The 16,405-nt window shown below is 38.3% G+C and overlaps 1 protein-coding gene across 1 annotated transcript in view; it reads left to right on the top strand.

The window, feature by feature from the left end:
- Window positions 1-16,405, top strand: part of ELAPOR2 (endosome-lysosome associated apoptosis and autophagy regulator family member 2) — a 179,458-nt gene that overhangs the window by 155,976 nt on the left and 7,077 nt on the right. Inside the window, exons 19-21 of the mRNA XM_082632908.1 lie at window positions 4,000-4,126; window positions 8,572-8,750; window positions 9,753-9,918. Coding sequence (XP_082489034.1) covers window positions 4,000-4,126; window positions 8,572-8,750; window positions 9,753-9,918 — 472 coding nt within the window. The remainder of the gene's footprint in view (window positions 1-3,999; window positions 4,127-8,571; window positions 8,751-9,752; window positions 9,919-16,405) is intronic.

Raw genomic sequence — 16,405 nt, 5'->3', positions numbered from 1 at the left:
AACACCCCAGCCCTGGGGCCTGACACAGCCAAGGAAACCATCAGCAAAATGAAAAGGTAGCCTGCTAACTGGGAGAAAATATTTGCAAGTGATACGCCTGATAAGGGGTTAATCCCCCCAATATATGAACAGCTCATATAACTCAGTATAAAAAAAAAAACAATTTAAAAGTTGACAGAAGACCTGTATAGACATTTTTTTCCAAAGAAGTCATACAGATGGCCAACAGGCACAGGGAAAATGCTCAACATGGCTTAACTATTTGAGAAATGCAAATCAAAACTACAATGAGATATCACCTCACACCAGTGAGAGTGGCCATCATTAACAAAATCACGAATAAATGTTGGCAAGAATGGAGAAAAGGAAACCCTGGTATGCTGTTGGTGGGAATGTAAATGGATGCAGCCACTGTGGAGAACATTATGGAGGTTCTTCAAGAAACCAAGAATAGAATTACCATATGATCCAGCAGTTCCACTCCTGGATATATATCCGAAGAAAATAAAAATACTAATTCAAAAACATACCTACACCCTAATGTTTTAAGGCAGTATTCTTTACAGTAGCCAGGTATGCTAACCAACCTAAATATCCATCAACAAATGAATGAATAAAGAATTTTCATTTTGAAAATATTTAAAAATGGACTGTGATGGTTGCACATATTGTGAATATATTAAAATCCATTGAATTGTACACTTTTATATCGTGAATTGTATGCTATTTGAACTATATCTCAATTAAACTGTTTTAAAAAGTTAAAAAAAAAGGGACTAGGTAGTGTCAGTAAATATAGTTTGTCCATGTCTTCATCAGATGCTGGCTTTTGCGAGTTAACCAAGGGTAGAACCTTTAGAAAGGGAGATTTTTGCAGGAGACTGGTAAAATTTTATAGATCTAAGACTTCTAGGTCAAAATATCTTGTGTTCAAACTGTCATAAGTGATTGATGCTCTTCAGCCTTAGGGCAAACAAAATTAGAGCAAGATGCAGTGGTGTTTTATGGACCCTACACAAGAAGGGTGTTTGCCAATGACAAGGCATTCTTGGCAGAGAAAGGCCTTCCTGAGATTCCAAAGCCAAAAGGAGTCACCAGGAGGTCAGAGAGCATTGCCTGTGCCAGAGGATGCCGGACTGTACAAACTTTGTCTCGTTTCTTTGAACATGTACTCATTGGTTTCTGTGGTGATCACGTAGAGCAAAAGTTATGTAGAAACACAATTAGCGACACCTGTAAAAATCTGGTGGGGAGGAAAAGATGGTGACACGGGTCAGCAAGGGGAAAGGTATTTCACATATCTGGCAATAAAAGATTTATCTATCTTACTACTTTTTTTCTTTCATCTTTTTTTTCTGTTTTCATTTATATATGTAAGCACTATTGAAATTATTACTGCTTCATACATTCTTGTTATTTCCCAGGGAAGGCCTGATTCAAACTGTGACAATTAGGTTTATAACAAAGAATCAAATTTGGATGTTCCACATTTTAAATGATTCATTGAGTTAAAAGAATTAAAGAATTGATTCTAAACTAAACTGCTTTTAACCTAAGAGTTTCTTTTAAAAAGTGAAGTCTGCCAAGGAAAGGCACTGAATCATTGTAGTATTTTGACATCTAACGGCAGCTTTATAAATTATATCAACATCTTGATTTTTGTTTGTTTGTTTCTTTGGCTCTACCAGTTCTTTAGAAAGTGATGTGCATTGTTAATGGTATTTTATGTTTTGCAGTGCTTTAAACTTTACCAAATTGTTCTCTCATTTTATCCTTTATAACCACCCTATGACTGCAGTATAGCAGACATTCTGCTTTTGACAAATTATAAAAGTGATATGGTGGGGAGGGAGGTTGAATCACTTACGGAAAAACACAGAATCATTTGAAAGTCCAGTTAGAATCGTAACCCAAGTCTTCTCTGTAGAGCTTTTTGCCAGTTTGATTAATTTTCTCCTTTTTTTCATTTGTTGAGTTCTTTTTTCTCAAACTTTAGCATACTTACTCTTTCAACTTCCCGATATAAACAGTTTTTTCTCCTTTTGAAGTTTTTCTGTGTTGGAAAAATAAAATAGAAAATAATTCACGGAGGAAAGACTTGAGCAGGAAAACCTATTGGTAATTTTTGCTAAATGATCAGAAAAGTGTAATTATTTTGAAAGTTGCAGAGCATTGTTATGCAAATAATGTGTTCTTGAAGAATTTTTCTAATTGATTACACAATCTTTTTCAAAAGAGCAATTTTGAGTTGCTTTTACTGATCTGGAAGGGAGAGGGTAGGAATAATTTTTTAAGTGGCATGTTTTTCATCTATTGTACTTTCCTTAAAAAAAAAAATCTCTCTTTGCTTCTTAGTCTGAATATATTTATTACTCTCTTTTTACAAACAGAGAAATTAAGGCAGATAAGAGAGTCAAGTCATTTTTCCGAAGAGTCGCTCTTCACCATTGTTCTTAGTTTTGACAATCTGGGTCTCTGTTTCTGAAGTACGTCGTACAGACGTTGCTTTTGTTTACCTCCCACCCATGTCCACTTAGTCTGCAGTACACGGACACTTCAGAAAGATAGACATGTAAAAATGCATACATTTTCAGGCATGTAAGTTTGTTTCAGTGTTCATATTAGGGTACCTTAGAATATATTTAATTAACTGATAGTATGAAATTTTACCTTTCTGGTAGACTGCAAATTAAAGATTTGGGTACTGTATGATCAGAAAGGCATTTGAAATGAAAACTTAAAAAGGGATGTTTTTTGGATTCTCTCTATTATTGTGTGTCTATCATTTTGCTTTTAGTTGTTTCAGGACACCTCTACTCTGCATCAGCTGAGGTCTGAAGGAGGTTTTCAGGGCAATGCCCTGTATTTACACAGCTTGACTTAGGGGAATTGCAGTAGGCAAACTAAGGGAACAGTATTCCCCTGGTTTTAATGGATTCATGAACAAAATAGTCATTCCCATTAGAATCTTTCCAAATAGTTTCTTGCTTCAATCAGTAAGGATTCACCAAGAAACTTTCCGGCAGCTTTTTTTTTGGTCAGTATCTGTACCTGTTTCTTTAAATTTAAAAAACCCCAGCTTTATAGAGATATAATTCACAGACCATTAAAATTCACTAGAGATATAATTCACAGACCATTAAAATTCACTCATTTAAAGTGTACTGTTCAGTGGTTATTGTATATTCATATATGTGCAAGCATCACCATAGCCAATTCTAGAAATTTTTCATCACTTCACAAAGAAATCCCATACCTTTTAGCTATTACCTCTCTAAATCTTAGCCCCTTTCCTGATCCTGAGCAACCACTAACCTACTTTCAAATGTTGAAATCGAGTTCCCTGTTATGGACTTTCATCTGAATAAAATCATACAATTTGTGGAATTTTTGGTTGGCTTCAGTCACTAAGCGTAGTATATTTGAAGTTCATCCAAGTTGGGGCATGTATCAGTACTGCATTCCTTTTCATGACTGAGTAGTATTTCATTGTATGGATATACCACATTTTGTTCATCCATTCATCTGCTGGTGGACATTTGGGTTGTTTCCACCTTTTGGATATTATGAATAATGCTGTTATGAACATTCATATACAAGGTTTTTTGTATGGACATAGTATTTTCATTTCTCTTGGATATTTACCTAGGAGTGGAATTGCTGGATCGTATGGTAATTGTGTTTAATTGTGTGTGGAACTGCCAGATTCCTCCAGTGCTGCACCATTTTATATTCCCATCAGCAGTGTGTGAAGGTTCCAATTTCCCCACATCCTCACAACACTTGTTAATATCTGTTGTTTTGATTCTAACCATCTTGGTAGGTGCAAAGTGGTATTTTGTTGTGGTTTTTGTCTCCTTTAGATTATTTTTCATGTGTTTCCTCAGCATTCACGCATTGCTTCCCAGTATGTATGCAGCATGCATTCAAATGTTGATTGGACTCAATTGAAGGTGTTACAAAAGCCGTTGGTTTGTTGTTTTTCATGTTTTATTTCAGCAAGTGTCCAGCAGGTACCTGTGATGGATGTACATTCTATTTCCTGTGGGAGAGTGCTGAAGCTTGCCCTCTGTGCACAGAGCATGACTTCCATGAGATTGAGGGTGCCTGTAAGAGGGGATTTCAGGTAAGAGGCAAACCTATCTAAGCAGAACTGTGTCATTGAAAATATAATTGTTTAGTCCAGCATTGCTTACACCATAGAAACTGAGATTCAGTAGCATGGCTGAAGCTTACAGTTAACTTAATGAGATATTAATATGTATTTAAAATCAAGTTTGATACCTAGACTCCCATATGTTGAGGTGGCTGAAGGTGTGTACTGGAATTGGGGAAAATGAATTATAGCAAGGGAGCTGTAGACTATGGATATTTACCCAGAGTATAAGGAAATGATATAATTAAACCCAAATATGGTTTATATAATGCAGTTATAGGTATAATTAAGATGAGGATGATATAACTGACTCTCCACAAGAAGCATACATAAAGAGTGAATCTCATGTGCACCCCTCCCACATATATGTAAATCAAGATCCTACTCTATATTTTCTCTGCAGTCCTTCGTTTGCTTACTTGTTTTTTAAAGTAAAGTTGGGATTCTATTCTCTGTATTTTTTTTGTTTCCGTTATGCCTTTAATACACTTCCCTTGTCATTAAATTTTTTTAAGAAAACATGACTTTTAGTTATTGACAAATGTGCTATTATATATGCAATTTGGGATTTAATAATTCCCCTGTTGGACATTTAAGAAAAAATTAAAAACCATATTTTTGTAAATAACTCTGTAATGAACATCTTTGTTAGACATTTGATTATTTCCTTAGAGTTTATTACTGGAAAGGGATTAACTGGATTCAAGGAGATGGACATATTTAAGGTTCTTGATATGTGTTACTAAATTGCTTTGATTGCATCAATTTGCTTTTCTACTAATAGTGTTTGAGATTACCCACTTCCCTGCACCAGCTTTGACTAGTACCATATAAAAACCCAAGCTTTACCTCTTTGAAGATGACTTACCACTTCACTCTCTCCAAATTCCATTGAAATGACATTGAAGAAGCACAGATGAGAGGATAAATCAGTACCAGTGGTCGGGACCCTACTGGAGAATGGGCATCAGAGGATCAGAGATTCCAATGGGATTTCTGAGATCTAGAAGGTAGATGGGATAGGACTGACTTTCGGGTCAGCATGGAATACGCGAGGGTGCTCACTGGGTAAGGGGATCGAAGAGGGGAGCTGTTCTTTCAAGGAAAGTCTTAAGGAGCTGGTAGTTGGCAGGTTGGAGGGTTGAAGAGGGAGAAAAAATCTAAATGTCCCCACCCAAAGCCATACATTCAGTGTATTTGGAAGCAGTAGTGTCCACCTTTAAGAATAAAAAAAAAAACATTGAGAACTATTCTCTACATTGGCATTTTTCATACTTGAATGACAGTGAACCTGTAGTAAGAAAGACATTGTACATGAAGCCTAGTACACAAACACAAACTCAGACACATAGAGATATGCCTAAAAATAAAATTGTTTTATGGAACAATACTTATTTTCATATTTTATGATAAAGTATAGGCATAACAATATAAAATGTTTTTGTTAATACTTTAATACAAAACAGAGAAGTCTCCAAATAGACAAACTAATCAGAAAATTAGGAAATGTTTAATTCAGTTAAGTGTGCTTACCTGTAGATAGCTCATTCTGGCTCAGAGCACACAGATACAATGCTGCTCACACATCGAGGGCACGGTTGAGCCAGTTTCTTTTCAACAGTTTTAAGTGGGTCAAGGATAAAAATTCCAGCCTCACAAAAAAAATGGTTTCCTTTTAGTCCTCCTAATAATAATGATACATTTTTTTATGCTTTACAGTGGAAATTAATCTTTATCTTTTCTCTAAAATTATGCTAAACTTACTATCTTATAATCCTTTTTTTAAAGAATAAATCAAAAATAAAAGCTGCATTTCCTTCTTTGGCCACCAAGTTTAACTCAGGAGTCTTGAAAAGCTAAATGACCTTCTATCCAAACGTTCTTTAATACTTTTCTTCTGGAAGGTAGTGATTAGAAGTTTAAGACAGTGGGGTGGCAACAGTTTCTCTAGTTTTATCTCATTCAAACTGTCTTCATTGAAAAACCTCAGTTCAACATCTTATAAGAATGTTAGGAACAGATAGTTGCGAGGTGATGTGCTTTTTAAATGTCTGTTTTTGCCTTAAGAATAATACCTTTTGGAACACTTTGTTGTGTTTGACATGTTGAGGTATGTAATTCCCCCCATACCCCACCCATAGTTCCAAATCTACTTTGAGAAATACCAAAATCAGTTAAATATGCCCTTCTGTTATACTTAGATGTCAATTTTGAAAATATTTGCCAAATGAGATCGAGCTTCAACTAGTACAATATGAAATGTCCTTCCTTAGGGTATTCCACTGCAAGAACGAACAAATGGGTTCGATGCAGTAAGTGGGTATGTTCACCTCCAATCTCTGAAAAATATATTTCGAAAAGTCTGCTCTTTGGTGAGCTTTCAATACGAATGACAACTTTCACTGCATTTTCCATTATGTCAGTGAACAAGGGTGGATTTCTTTGGATGCCAAAGCCTCAAGATAGAAAAAAACAATGATTGCAAAATATTGCGAAGAGTATCTTTTAATTGCTTTAATAATTCTGCGTTTCCATCCTATTGCCTGCTTCATTCTTTACAGTTTTTCACTTTATATTGACTGAGAATCTGCTTTTCCAATTCTGTAAAGACGTATAATCCAGAAGCACATGAAGTTAAATGTACACACTGTAAGTCCTCCACATACAGCTGATATAAACTAAAAGAGCTACATGACTTGTGATAAAAGCTCTTATCAAAATGGATCTCAAAAATCTATACCAGGTTCTAAGTACATACTAAGCATTACTTCTAAATGTTATACAGTAGTAGGGATTTGAAGAGATACTGTGTTATCACTGAGAGGTAAGTTTTAAAATTTATCAACAAATTGATCTCACCCTGTTCACAAAATATCCCTACATGCTGGAAGAATAAACTTTTCAGCGGCAGTGTCAGCCATTTTCTTGTTTGCCAAAGACATGGCCTAATGAAAGGATAAATCTTCCTAATTAAAAGAACGACTAAGAAATTCATAGAATGGCTAAGTTATAGAATGACTAAGAAATTCTGCCAACAGCTTAATTTATTTTTTCTTTAACAATTTGAGGAGCTTATGGAAAAGTGAAAAATTCTGGGTTTATAAGTATGTATCTTTTTAGTTATGAAGTTTTAATGGTCTGTTTAGAAGACTGTCCTTGGGCATTACAGCTTGCCATTTGCATTGGGTGTGGCGTATTGATACAACCATATAAACTCTTTCATAGTCTCTTTTTCTTGTTGGAAATGCCCTTGAGATGAAGAGGCAGCAGTTCAACTTGCTCATGCCTCCTCATCCCTCATCTTTCTTATAAAAATCATGTGAGCCATTCAAAAAATAATTTATTCACACTAAGTTTCATGAAAATGTTACACTAATTTTTTTTTCAATTACTAATGTCCTTTCTAAAAAGTTCTTATCCAAAACTTGGTTGAAATTTTTCCTCAGAGTAAATGGGAATCTCCTGCACATCATTCACTTCAGGACCAACTGTAAAAGTGTGTGCATGTGTGTGACATTAAACATTATGGTGTTAGGCTTCTGTTAGGGTATTGATAAATGACTGTCATTCACCAGAAAATTTAGGGAGACACAATGAGCAAAAAATGTTAATGCCTGTGTCATTTAATGTCACTGGATATAATCATCATGCAAATTGCTACCTGTCATTGTGTATGTCGAAATATATAAGGAACCACGCACTATACTCTGATTTTTGTTTCTAATCTGTCTTACTTGTTTATTTAAAAAAACATTGCTGTTTGAGACCCAGTATATTGATGTTACTATTTACTAGTTGATTGCAGTGAGCAGTTTGAAAACATTGCCCTAACAAAATTGAGTCATCTGCTTTGGGAGGACGAGAGTAAGTCCCTCATGTGGGTAGTGATGACCCAGAATAACACCCTCCTTATTTTGGCCAGGGGAAGGGGGGCATGCAGTCTGTGTGCCTACCCCACACCAAAGCCTGCCAGTCATGCTGCACTTACATGTCCTGTGTCCGGGGTCTGCTCTTCCATTCAGTGGGGAGGCTTTTTGGGGAAATGGACCTACGGGATGAGTGGGTGAAACCCGTTCCAGTCAGTTATATGGAACAATGTAAGCTTTCATTTAAAAACATGATTTAAGAAGTCAGGACTCATCAGAAATTTGAAGAAAATAGCTCAAATGATATATCCAGATGGAGTCATTTTTATTCAACCTCCTCAGCATGAAGCAAGCCTTCTGATCTGACAATTCGTGGTTTCGTTACATTTTCATTCATCGTTTCCTTATTCTCTCTCTTCTATATCCCTTTCCTCTCTTTTTGGAGCTGCAGTTAGATGAAAGCCGAATAATCTTCTCTGCCTACTGTGAATAACGGTTAGCAAAACGCTTCTCCTTCTAAATCTCATTTCTTATGTCATTTTTTAAAAGGAAACCTTATATGTGTGGAACGAACCTAAATGGTGCATTAAAGGAATTTCTTTGCCTGAGAAAAAGTTGTCAACCTGCGAAACAGTTGACTTTTGGCTAAAAGTGGGAGCAGGTGTGGGAGCTTTTACAGCTGTTTTGCTGGTGGCTCTAACTTGCTACTTCTGGAAAAAGAATCAGAAGTAAGTAACCTCTGTATAAGAACTGAGAAATCTCTTTTGTTGTGAATAGTTTAGAGTTAATCATTATATCCAACAGTCTCTCTCAGAGACGCAAGCAGTTTCTCCTAGTGAAGGAGTTACAGGAAAGGCCTTTAAGAAAGCAAATGGAAATGATTGTTGTTCTGATAACAGAGATCAGAGAACATTAGAGATAACTGAATTAGATCCATTGTTTTTATAAAACAAGGAAGAGAGGGTCCTGGCTACTCAGGTAGATGGAAGCAGAGCTCAGAAAGGAAGGCAGATTTTCGCTGCGTGTCTGTTTTTCTTTTCATGACATCATTCTGCCTTCTTGCCCCATCTTTTCTTTTTCAATTTCTTGTGGGCAGATATTTGCAAAGAAACAGACTAAGTATATACTCCAGGACTTTAAGAATCCGAAGTTGAGTATTGAGTGTAACTTCCAATTGTATATTGATACATTATATGTTTTGGCTCTTTTAAGATGATTTACATGTCAGTGGGGCTGTGAAAGCTCTCTACTGTATTATCTAGGGACAGTTGTAATATCTGGGGTGGGGAGTAGAAAGGAATGAGTGATAGAAATAGTAAAGACCAAATAAATCACTTACCTATATAATATTCTCATTCTACGAACTAAACTTTGGAAAACTGCACAGTAAATTAGTTCCCAAATATTTATAAATGAAAAAAATGCGCTCAGACCTCTAATTTTCTCTTTGTTTTTCAAAAGTTTTTCACAATCGGACACTTGAATTACTGTAAAATAAGTATGATAGCGTTAACTGTATTGCACTGATTCTCTGCAATTCTGGAAACGATTGGTGTGTAGACAGTAGATTAATGAGAACACATAGTGTTGTGGCTATGGGTGAAGGGAATGTGTTGGTGGAGCAGCTGTACTTCACGATGATTTAATTAGCTGGTGTATGACCACCCCAAATAAGTATTAATTTATATTAAACAGCCACTTTATCTATTTATTTATTTGCTGCTACTTAGACTGGAGTACAAATATTCCAAATTAGTAATGACGACAAACTCAAAAGAGTGTGAACTCCCAGCTGCAGACAGCTGTGCTATCATGGAAGGAGAAGATAATGAAGAGGAAGTTGTATATTCCAATAAACAGTCGCTACTGGGAAAACTCAAATCCTTGGCAACAAAGGTGAGAGCAGAATTTTAACCTGGTATTTCTGTGTATTTATAAATAAAGGGGCCATATTAACCTAACAGTAGCAGTCATGCAAACCCTGTCATTCAGGGTGGGTATTTATCCAGTAGAAATACTCTTAGAAGTACAGAAGGCTGTAAATACAAGAATAATCACTGCAGCATTGTTTTTGTTGGCTAACCAGGTAGAAACAACCTTAAACACCATCAGTAAGGACTTAGATAAGAAATTTCCATATATCAAAGTAGTGGGATGCTGTGCAACTCTGCAGCTGTTAAAGACTGAGATGTCTATGTGTATTGATATGTCAATGGGTCCAGGGTAAATGAAGCGAAAACAATACATAGACTGCTGCATTTCTATTAAATATACATTTATATTAGTATTTGCATAGGAAACTACTAATGATAGCTGCTTTTTGAGAGTTTTGAATAAATGGGTGTCTTTAAAGTAATGAAGTTTTATAATATTTGAATTTGCACAAAGATTATGTATTATAGTATTAAAAAACAAAAATTTTAGATAAATAAAAGATCTCATTTATTTATATTTTTAATTTTATGACAAGATTTTTTCATACAGAGGAGATAAAAGTTATATAAAATGTTGAGATATTACTTATCAGATGTCATCACATTTGTCAGCTTTGAAATGAGTACTACATGCAAACAGATAACATGAAGCCCTAAGTATTATGTGTAAACACATTTTATTGACATTCTTCACCATTGACTTAAAAGATGAAACATTACCAGTTTACCTATGCAGGATTAAAAACAGAATGAAACCAGAAAGAAAACTCATTTCAAAGGATTTTCAGCAGGAAGGACATGTGGTGAAAGATTACATTTATTGAGAGTGTCTTAGTAATCGTTTCCTAATTTAGGCACATAACTGTATCATAGGGGATCATTTAAAAATAAAACAAATAAGCCCTATTCCCCTTAAACTAGTGGTTATTTGATTTTTCTTAATATGGTAGTTTAGGGAGGATACTATTGCTGTGGGACAGTGAATGTACAGAGATTGTCAAGAGCTGAGATTTTACCCTACTTGCAAGCTAACAACTGAGCCTTCCATGGTTTCGTGGAAACTTTAGAAGACATGGGACTTCTGATCAGAGACAAAGGACCGTTTAACCCTCACAGCAGAAGCACTAGCCAAAACATCAGCATTTATACCAGTTGCAAAGCCCCACTTCCTGCAGATGACTCTTGTACACACAGTGGTCTGCCTTACAGGAAAGGAGCCTTAAGCTTTGGGAACCCGAATCTTTTAGAAAGGGCAGCAAGCATCTCTGTCCTTTGTTCCAAAGGGAGATAGTGTCGTTACTGTACTGGACAGGTAGCATGCGTGTTCATTGCTCAAGAGGGAGACACTATTTCTAAGACTGTAAGCAAGCCCGCCCTTTGCTCTGGAAGGACACGATATCTTTATTTTCAAAGGCTGCTTTCTGTCTGGAAAAAAGGGAAGTCAGTGTCTCACTCATAAGATAGGCAGAAATGCAAGAGAACCATTGGGGAGTTGTCTCCCAACAGTTCCAAACCTCCTTCCTACACGATCTTGGCTTCCGGCAACTTTCCCATTAGTACACCATCCACTGTTCACTCTGATTAATCTGACTGGCTGAGGCTGGAATCAAATCTGGTCAATTTGCTTCATATAACACTTAAAAAATAGAGCTACTCCCAACAAGACACCAAACAGCAAGATGAGGCCAACCTGTATGATTAACCTTGATCATACCAGGGTTCCAGACTCAACTAACCAAACAAATGCCGTAAATCATCAGGGTCCACCTTAGAAAGAAGTGGCTTTCTTTTTAGGTCCCTGTATTAACCTTTCCACTCAGCCTGAGACCTTTCCACTGGCACTGAGCTCTTTCCTCCATAAGATTCAGATGGAAGAGGGTTAAGAACATGTTCAAAAATTTACAAAGACCCTATACATCTCCCACTTTTGTCTACCTGGGCCATGGTAGGGGAACTTGGTGAGCAGTGTCCTCAAGCAGGTGGTCATTATCCTTTTGGTCTAGGAAGATGGCAATCCAACAAGACAGTCCAGGCACAAAGAATTTTAGTGACTGTACAGATCGTGTCTTGGCACTCAGGGAGGAAGTGTAAGGCAATTATATTGTCCATAACAGTGTATGGACAGTGGGTTGATGTTGACCTGAATGCCTTCAAAGGCTGAAGTGGTGTCATGGATTACTTCAGTTAGAGTCAGAAACAAATTTTGTACCGCCTTTTCTTTCTTTCAAAAAAAATTTATTGAAGTATAGTTGATTTACAATGTTGTGTTAATTTCTGTGTACAGCACAGTGATTCAGTTATACATATATGTATTCTTTTTTATATTCTTTTCCATTGTGGTTTATCACAGGATATTGAATATAGTTCCCTGTGCTATACAGTGGGACCTTGTTGTTTATCCATCCTATCTATCAGTGTAATAGTTTGCATCTCCTAATCTCAGATTCCCAATTTTTCCCTCCCCCCTCCCCCTCCCCCTTGGTAACCACAAGTCTGTTCTCTATGTCTGTGAGTCTGTCTCTCTTTCGTAGATAAGTTCATTTGTGTCATATTTTAAATTCCACATAAGTGATATCATATGGTATTTGTCTTTTTCTTTATGACAGACTTCATTTAGTAATGTAATCTCTATCTCTATCCATGTTGCTACAAATGGCATTATTTCATTCTTTTTTACGTTCCATCTTTTCTAATTGAATAACTACCCATGGAGTGAGTGTGAATAACAAGTCAGTTATCCCTCCAGCAATCTCTTCTGAGTAACCAAGGGTAGCCTGTTACTGAAAAGAGCCTTGCAGTTGTCTAAGGGCTAAATGATCTATCGAGGATGTTTTCATAAACAGTTGAATTATGACCACTTATGACCACTCCTAGAATACAAGTACAAGCCATGCTGTTTTTAGGAGAGAAGTTAACATCTGGTTCTATACAAAAAGTACAGTCCTAGAGGTACACATGGTGCCTCTGGAAAGAAAGTATTATTTACAGTTGTTAGGGACACCAAGGGGGACCTACTTAGTGAGGCAGCACTGGTTGATGGTGCCTGCGACCCCCTTGCTGGCTTGTAAACCTTAGCGTTCCCGATTCATGTCAAACAGTTGTGTCTCTTCTTTGTCTTTGGAGAGACTGCTTGAGGGCAGTTTGTCCAGCTTTTCCTGTTTGTCCATGCCGCAGACTGGGTGGTATTTGTCCACTCCATGGAATGATCGAGTGATGGCAATGGGGATGGACATGCTGATCGTTGTTATTTTGGGGCAGAAGCTGGCATCATCCCTGCTGTTTCTGATAGAATTTTCAGTACATCTAAGGGGAATGGCAGCCAGCTGTGGTTTGAGCATCTGGTGGATTTGGTAGACCCAGTAGTCAGTTAAATTTAAGGCACTGGCAGCAGTTTGAGAGAGGAACACTAAGGTGTTTTCCTTCAGAGGAAGGTGACAGGGTGGCTTTGAAAAACAAATAGTCATTAGTATCCCTTCATCCTTTGCACCTCTCAGGGCCTAAGGTACCTCCCTCCTAGGTGCCTTATTATCAGACTGCACTGTTGATCTTCCACTGGTACAAATCAGTTTGTCCCATTTCCGTAGCTAAAGCTCCACCTTATTTCTACTCACCCCCTACTGGAGTTCTGTGCTGCCAAACGTCCAGGTGCAAGAAGGTCAAGGGCTTTTAAAAATGCGTGTGGCGACCTAGTGTGTTTTCTGCCTTTGTCCATGTGGGATGGTACGAGGTCTTGATGAGCTGTGTAGTCAACCAAGTAGTTATTATCCTTTTGATCTAGGATCATGACAGTCCAACAAAACAATACAGGTGGCTAAACCAGAATTATATTTGAATCTTCTAGGCTCCCTTCTGGGAGGGCTACCACCAGACCTCCTGGGGGTTGCTATTGGGTTAAATAAGGACCCATCATGCCAGTAGTGGTCGGGGCAGAATCCTGGGTTTTCATATGGGTATATAATCTTATGTAGGTTGTATTGATGTATTCTTACTTATTATATATTTTTACTAATAATTATCCATGAAGCAGCCAAGAGGAGATAATCTCTTAATCCCTTTCTGGAAATAGCCATATTTAGTAACTGAACTGCCTTACTAAGATGTGTGGACCAGGAGGAGGTGAGGGAGATAGAGGCAGAAATCTTCTTGAGTCAGTTTTTGAGAAGGCTATTCCGGTGATCAATGATCCCTTTCAATGGTAGGAAGTGTGGAAGGTCCACTGAGTACCTCTACTCCCAGTCCATTTTTCTGGTAGCTTTTGTGATTTAACAACAGCAACAAAAAAAGGGACACCACTGTTAGGCTGAAAATGGTCCATAAAACCATAAACATTAAACAGATGTTTTTCAAGGGCCACGGTGGTGTGACTGGAGTTGGCCAGTCACTCTGGAACAGCAACACCATGACCTGAATGGCTGTCAACAGTGATGAGGCACCACCGATAGCCCCAAGAGGTGATCAAAGGTCTGATTTAATCAATTGTCAGGGAAATATTGGTCAGCTCTTGGTATGACTCCCAAGTCTTGCATGCTGTGGTAACCTCTGCGTCAGAAAAATAGAGTCCTTCACTTTGTACTCAGTGTGTGGAGGCAGAGTTATGGCCATGCTGGACAGGATTCAAATGCTGTGTAGGTTTTGTGGCAATCTGTCTGGTGCAGTCTCTATAAGGTGCTTACCTCTGTTTGGTCTTTTTAGAGGATGGGCATCTACCTAAGTGACCCAGATGATTTGATCAACAGCTAAGATTTGTTTCCAGATTTGTTGCCCCAAAGAGAAGTAAAGAGTCAGTGGGTTTCCAAATGGCAGACCAAATAGTTTGTTGACAGTGGCTATTAAATCTTGGCAATAGCTCAAGAGTAAGTAGAAATAGGACAAGGTTTATCAGAAGAAGTATTGGCCACAGCTATGAGAAGGGCTTTGGGTTCTGGCCACTGAGCCAAGCAATCTTGTTGGTTTTCAGTTATGCATACTTGTGCTGAGATTGGACAGCTGCAGCAGGTGGTGGACACCATTGGGTTTCAGCTCAACCAAAACATCAGTGAACCAGGCCCAGGCATGAAGTAGAACTTCGGTGAACCCAGGACCCCATGGAGCCAGTGGCTTCATTTGGGGTGGAGGAGTAGGGGATAACCTTTCTCTCAAAGAGTCTGCTTCCATATTTTCATGTGAGGCTGAGATGTTGCTGGGTCAGACCAGTTGTATTCTTGAATATACCATTCATATTTGACAAGTGAGACTTATTGGACGCTTCCCACCTTGTTGACCTACCAAGAGTAGGACTGTCAGGCTGTAGAGTCCCAAAGTGTGTGTGGTAATGGCATTCAGTTTTGACAAGAGCTCAGTAACAAGCTAATAGCTGGTTTTTCAAAAGAGCTATATGTACATGGTGGCCACATCAAGGTGTTGAGTCTAAAACCCCAAAGGTTGCCTCTGGGGGAAGGCTGCTTCCCACTGCCACAGTCTCCAATTGACAAAATCATTAATTGCAAAGAATTGTATCATAAAGTGGTCATTAGGGCTGTGAGGCCACAAGGTAGAGAGCATTACTCACCTCACTGGGCAGTTGATAATATAGCCTGTTGGCTTGGGCCTAACTCAAAAGATACTACTTTGTGGATTAGCTGATATGACGGAGCAAGTAGACTACTCAAGTGATACCATACTGTGTCCAACAGCAGAGTGCAGTAAGGTGCTGGGCTGTTTTTTCTCAACTGGAAGATAGATAAAGCATTGCACATCTGCCCACCTAGTCTCAAGAATGTTTACTTAGTTGGCAGCTCCCTGAATTTTGTGAGGGTTTATCAGCCATCTCTGCTGGCAGGTCTGGTAACACAGGCAAGGCTGTTGAGACTGAGGCCTCTGACTTGACACCAACAGGACATCATTTATAGTGACAATTTCAGGCATCAGAAGGTAGAGGAGCTTGTGTGCAATTCTGACTCACACGTTTGTTGCACATGGCAGAGGAGTTGGCAACGCTTGGGCTAAGTATCCAAGTAGCCCTTCTCTTCACGTGGCTGCTCTTGACCAGGGGATTGTCCTCTGGGGCCTATGAGATAAGGCAGAACAAGCACACGCCCGCAATTCCTACTATAGATTCAGATGTAACACAACAACAGCATCTTGAATGGGCACGCAGAACCCTTCACACAAGGTCACATTATTTTCCCTCCCCCACTGCGAACCTAGCTTGAACCCCATTAGTTAAACTTTCAGGCCCTTTTCCTCTCACCCATTCAGGTAGGATGGTGACTTCGGTGCCTGCAACAAGCAGAGTCAGAAATGTTTGAGTCCCTCCCCTTCCCCAGGCTCCCTTGCGGTCTCAGATGGGTGTTTATGGTCTGCAGTCACTCCTGGTGACAGGAAAACTTGGTCCTTCCCCTAATCATGTTTCTCCTTAAGGCAGCCAAGTCAGCATAGTTGGGGAAGGAAGGGTTAAAGGTGAAGGGGGA

This window comes from Mesoplodon mirus, assembly GCF_964341445.2.
Source record: "Mesoplodon mirus genome assembly, chromosome: 9".
In the NCBI taxonomy this organism is placed as follows: Eukaryota; Metazoa; Chordata; class Mammalia; order Artiodactyla; family Ziphiidae; genus Mesoplodon; species Mesoplodon mirus.
Note: the sequence above shows the minus strand (reverse complement) of the source record. Positions and strands in the feature narration are given on the sequence as shown.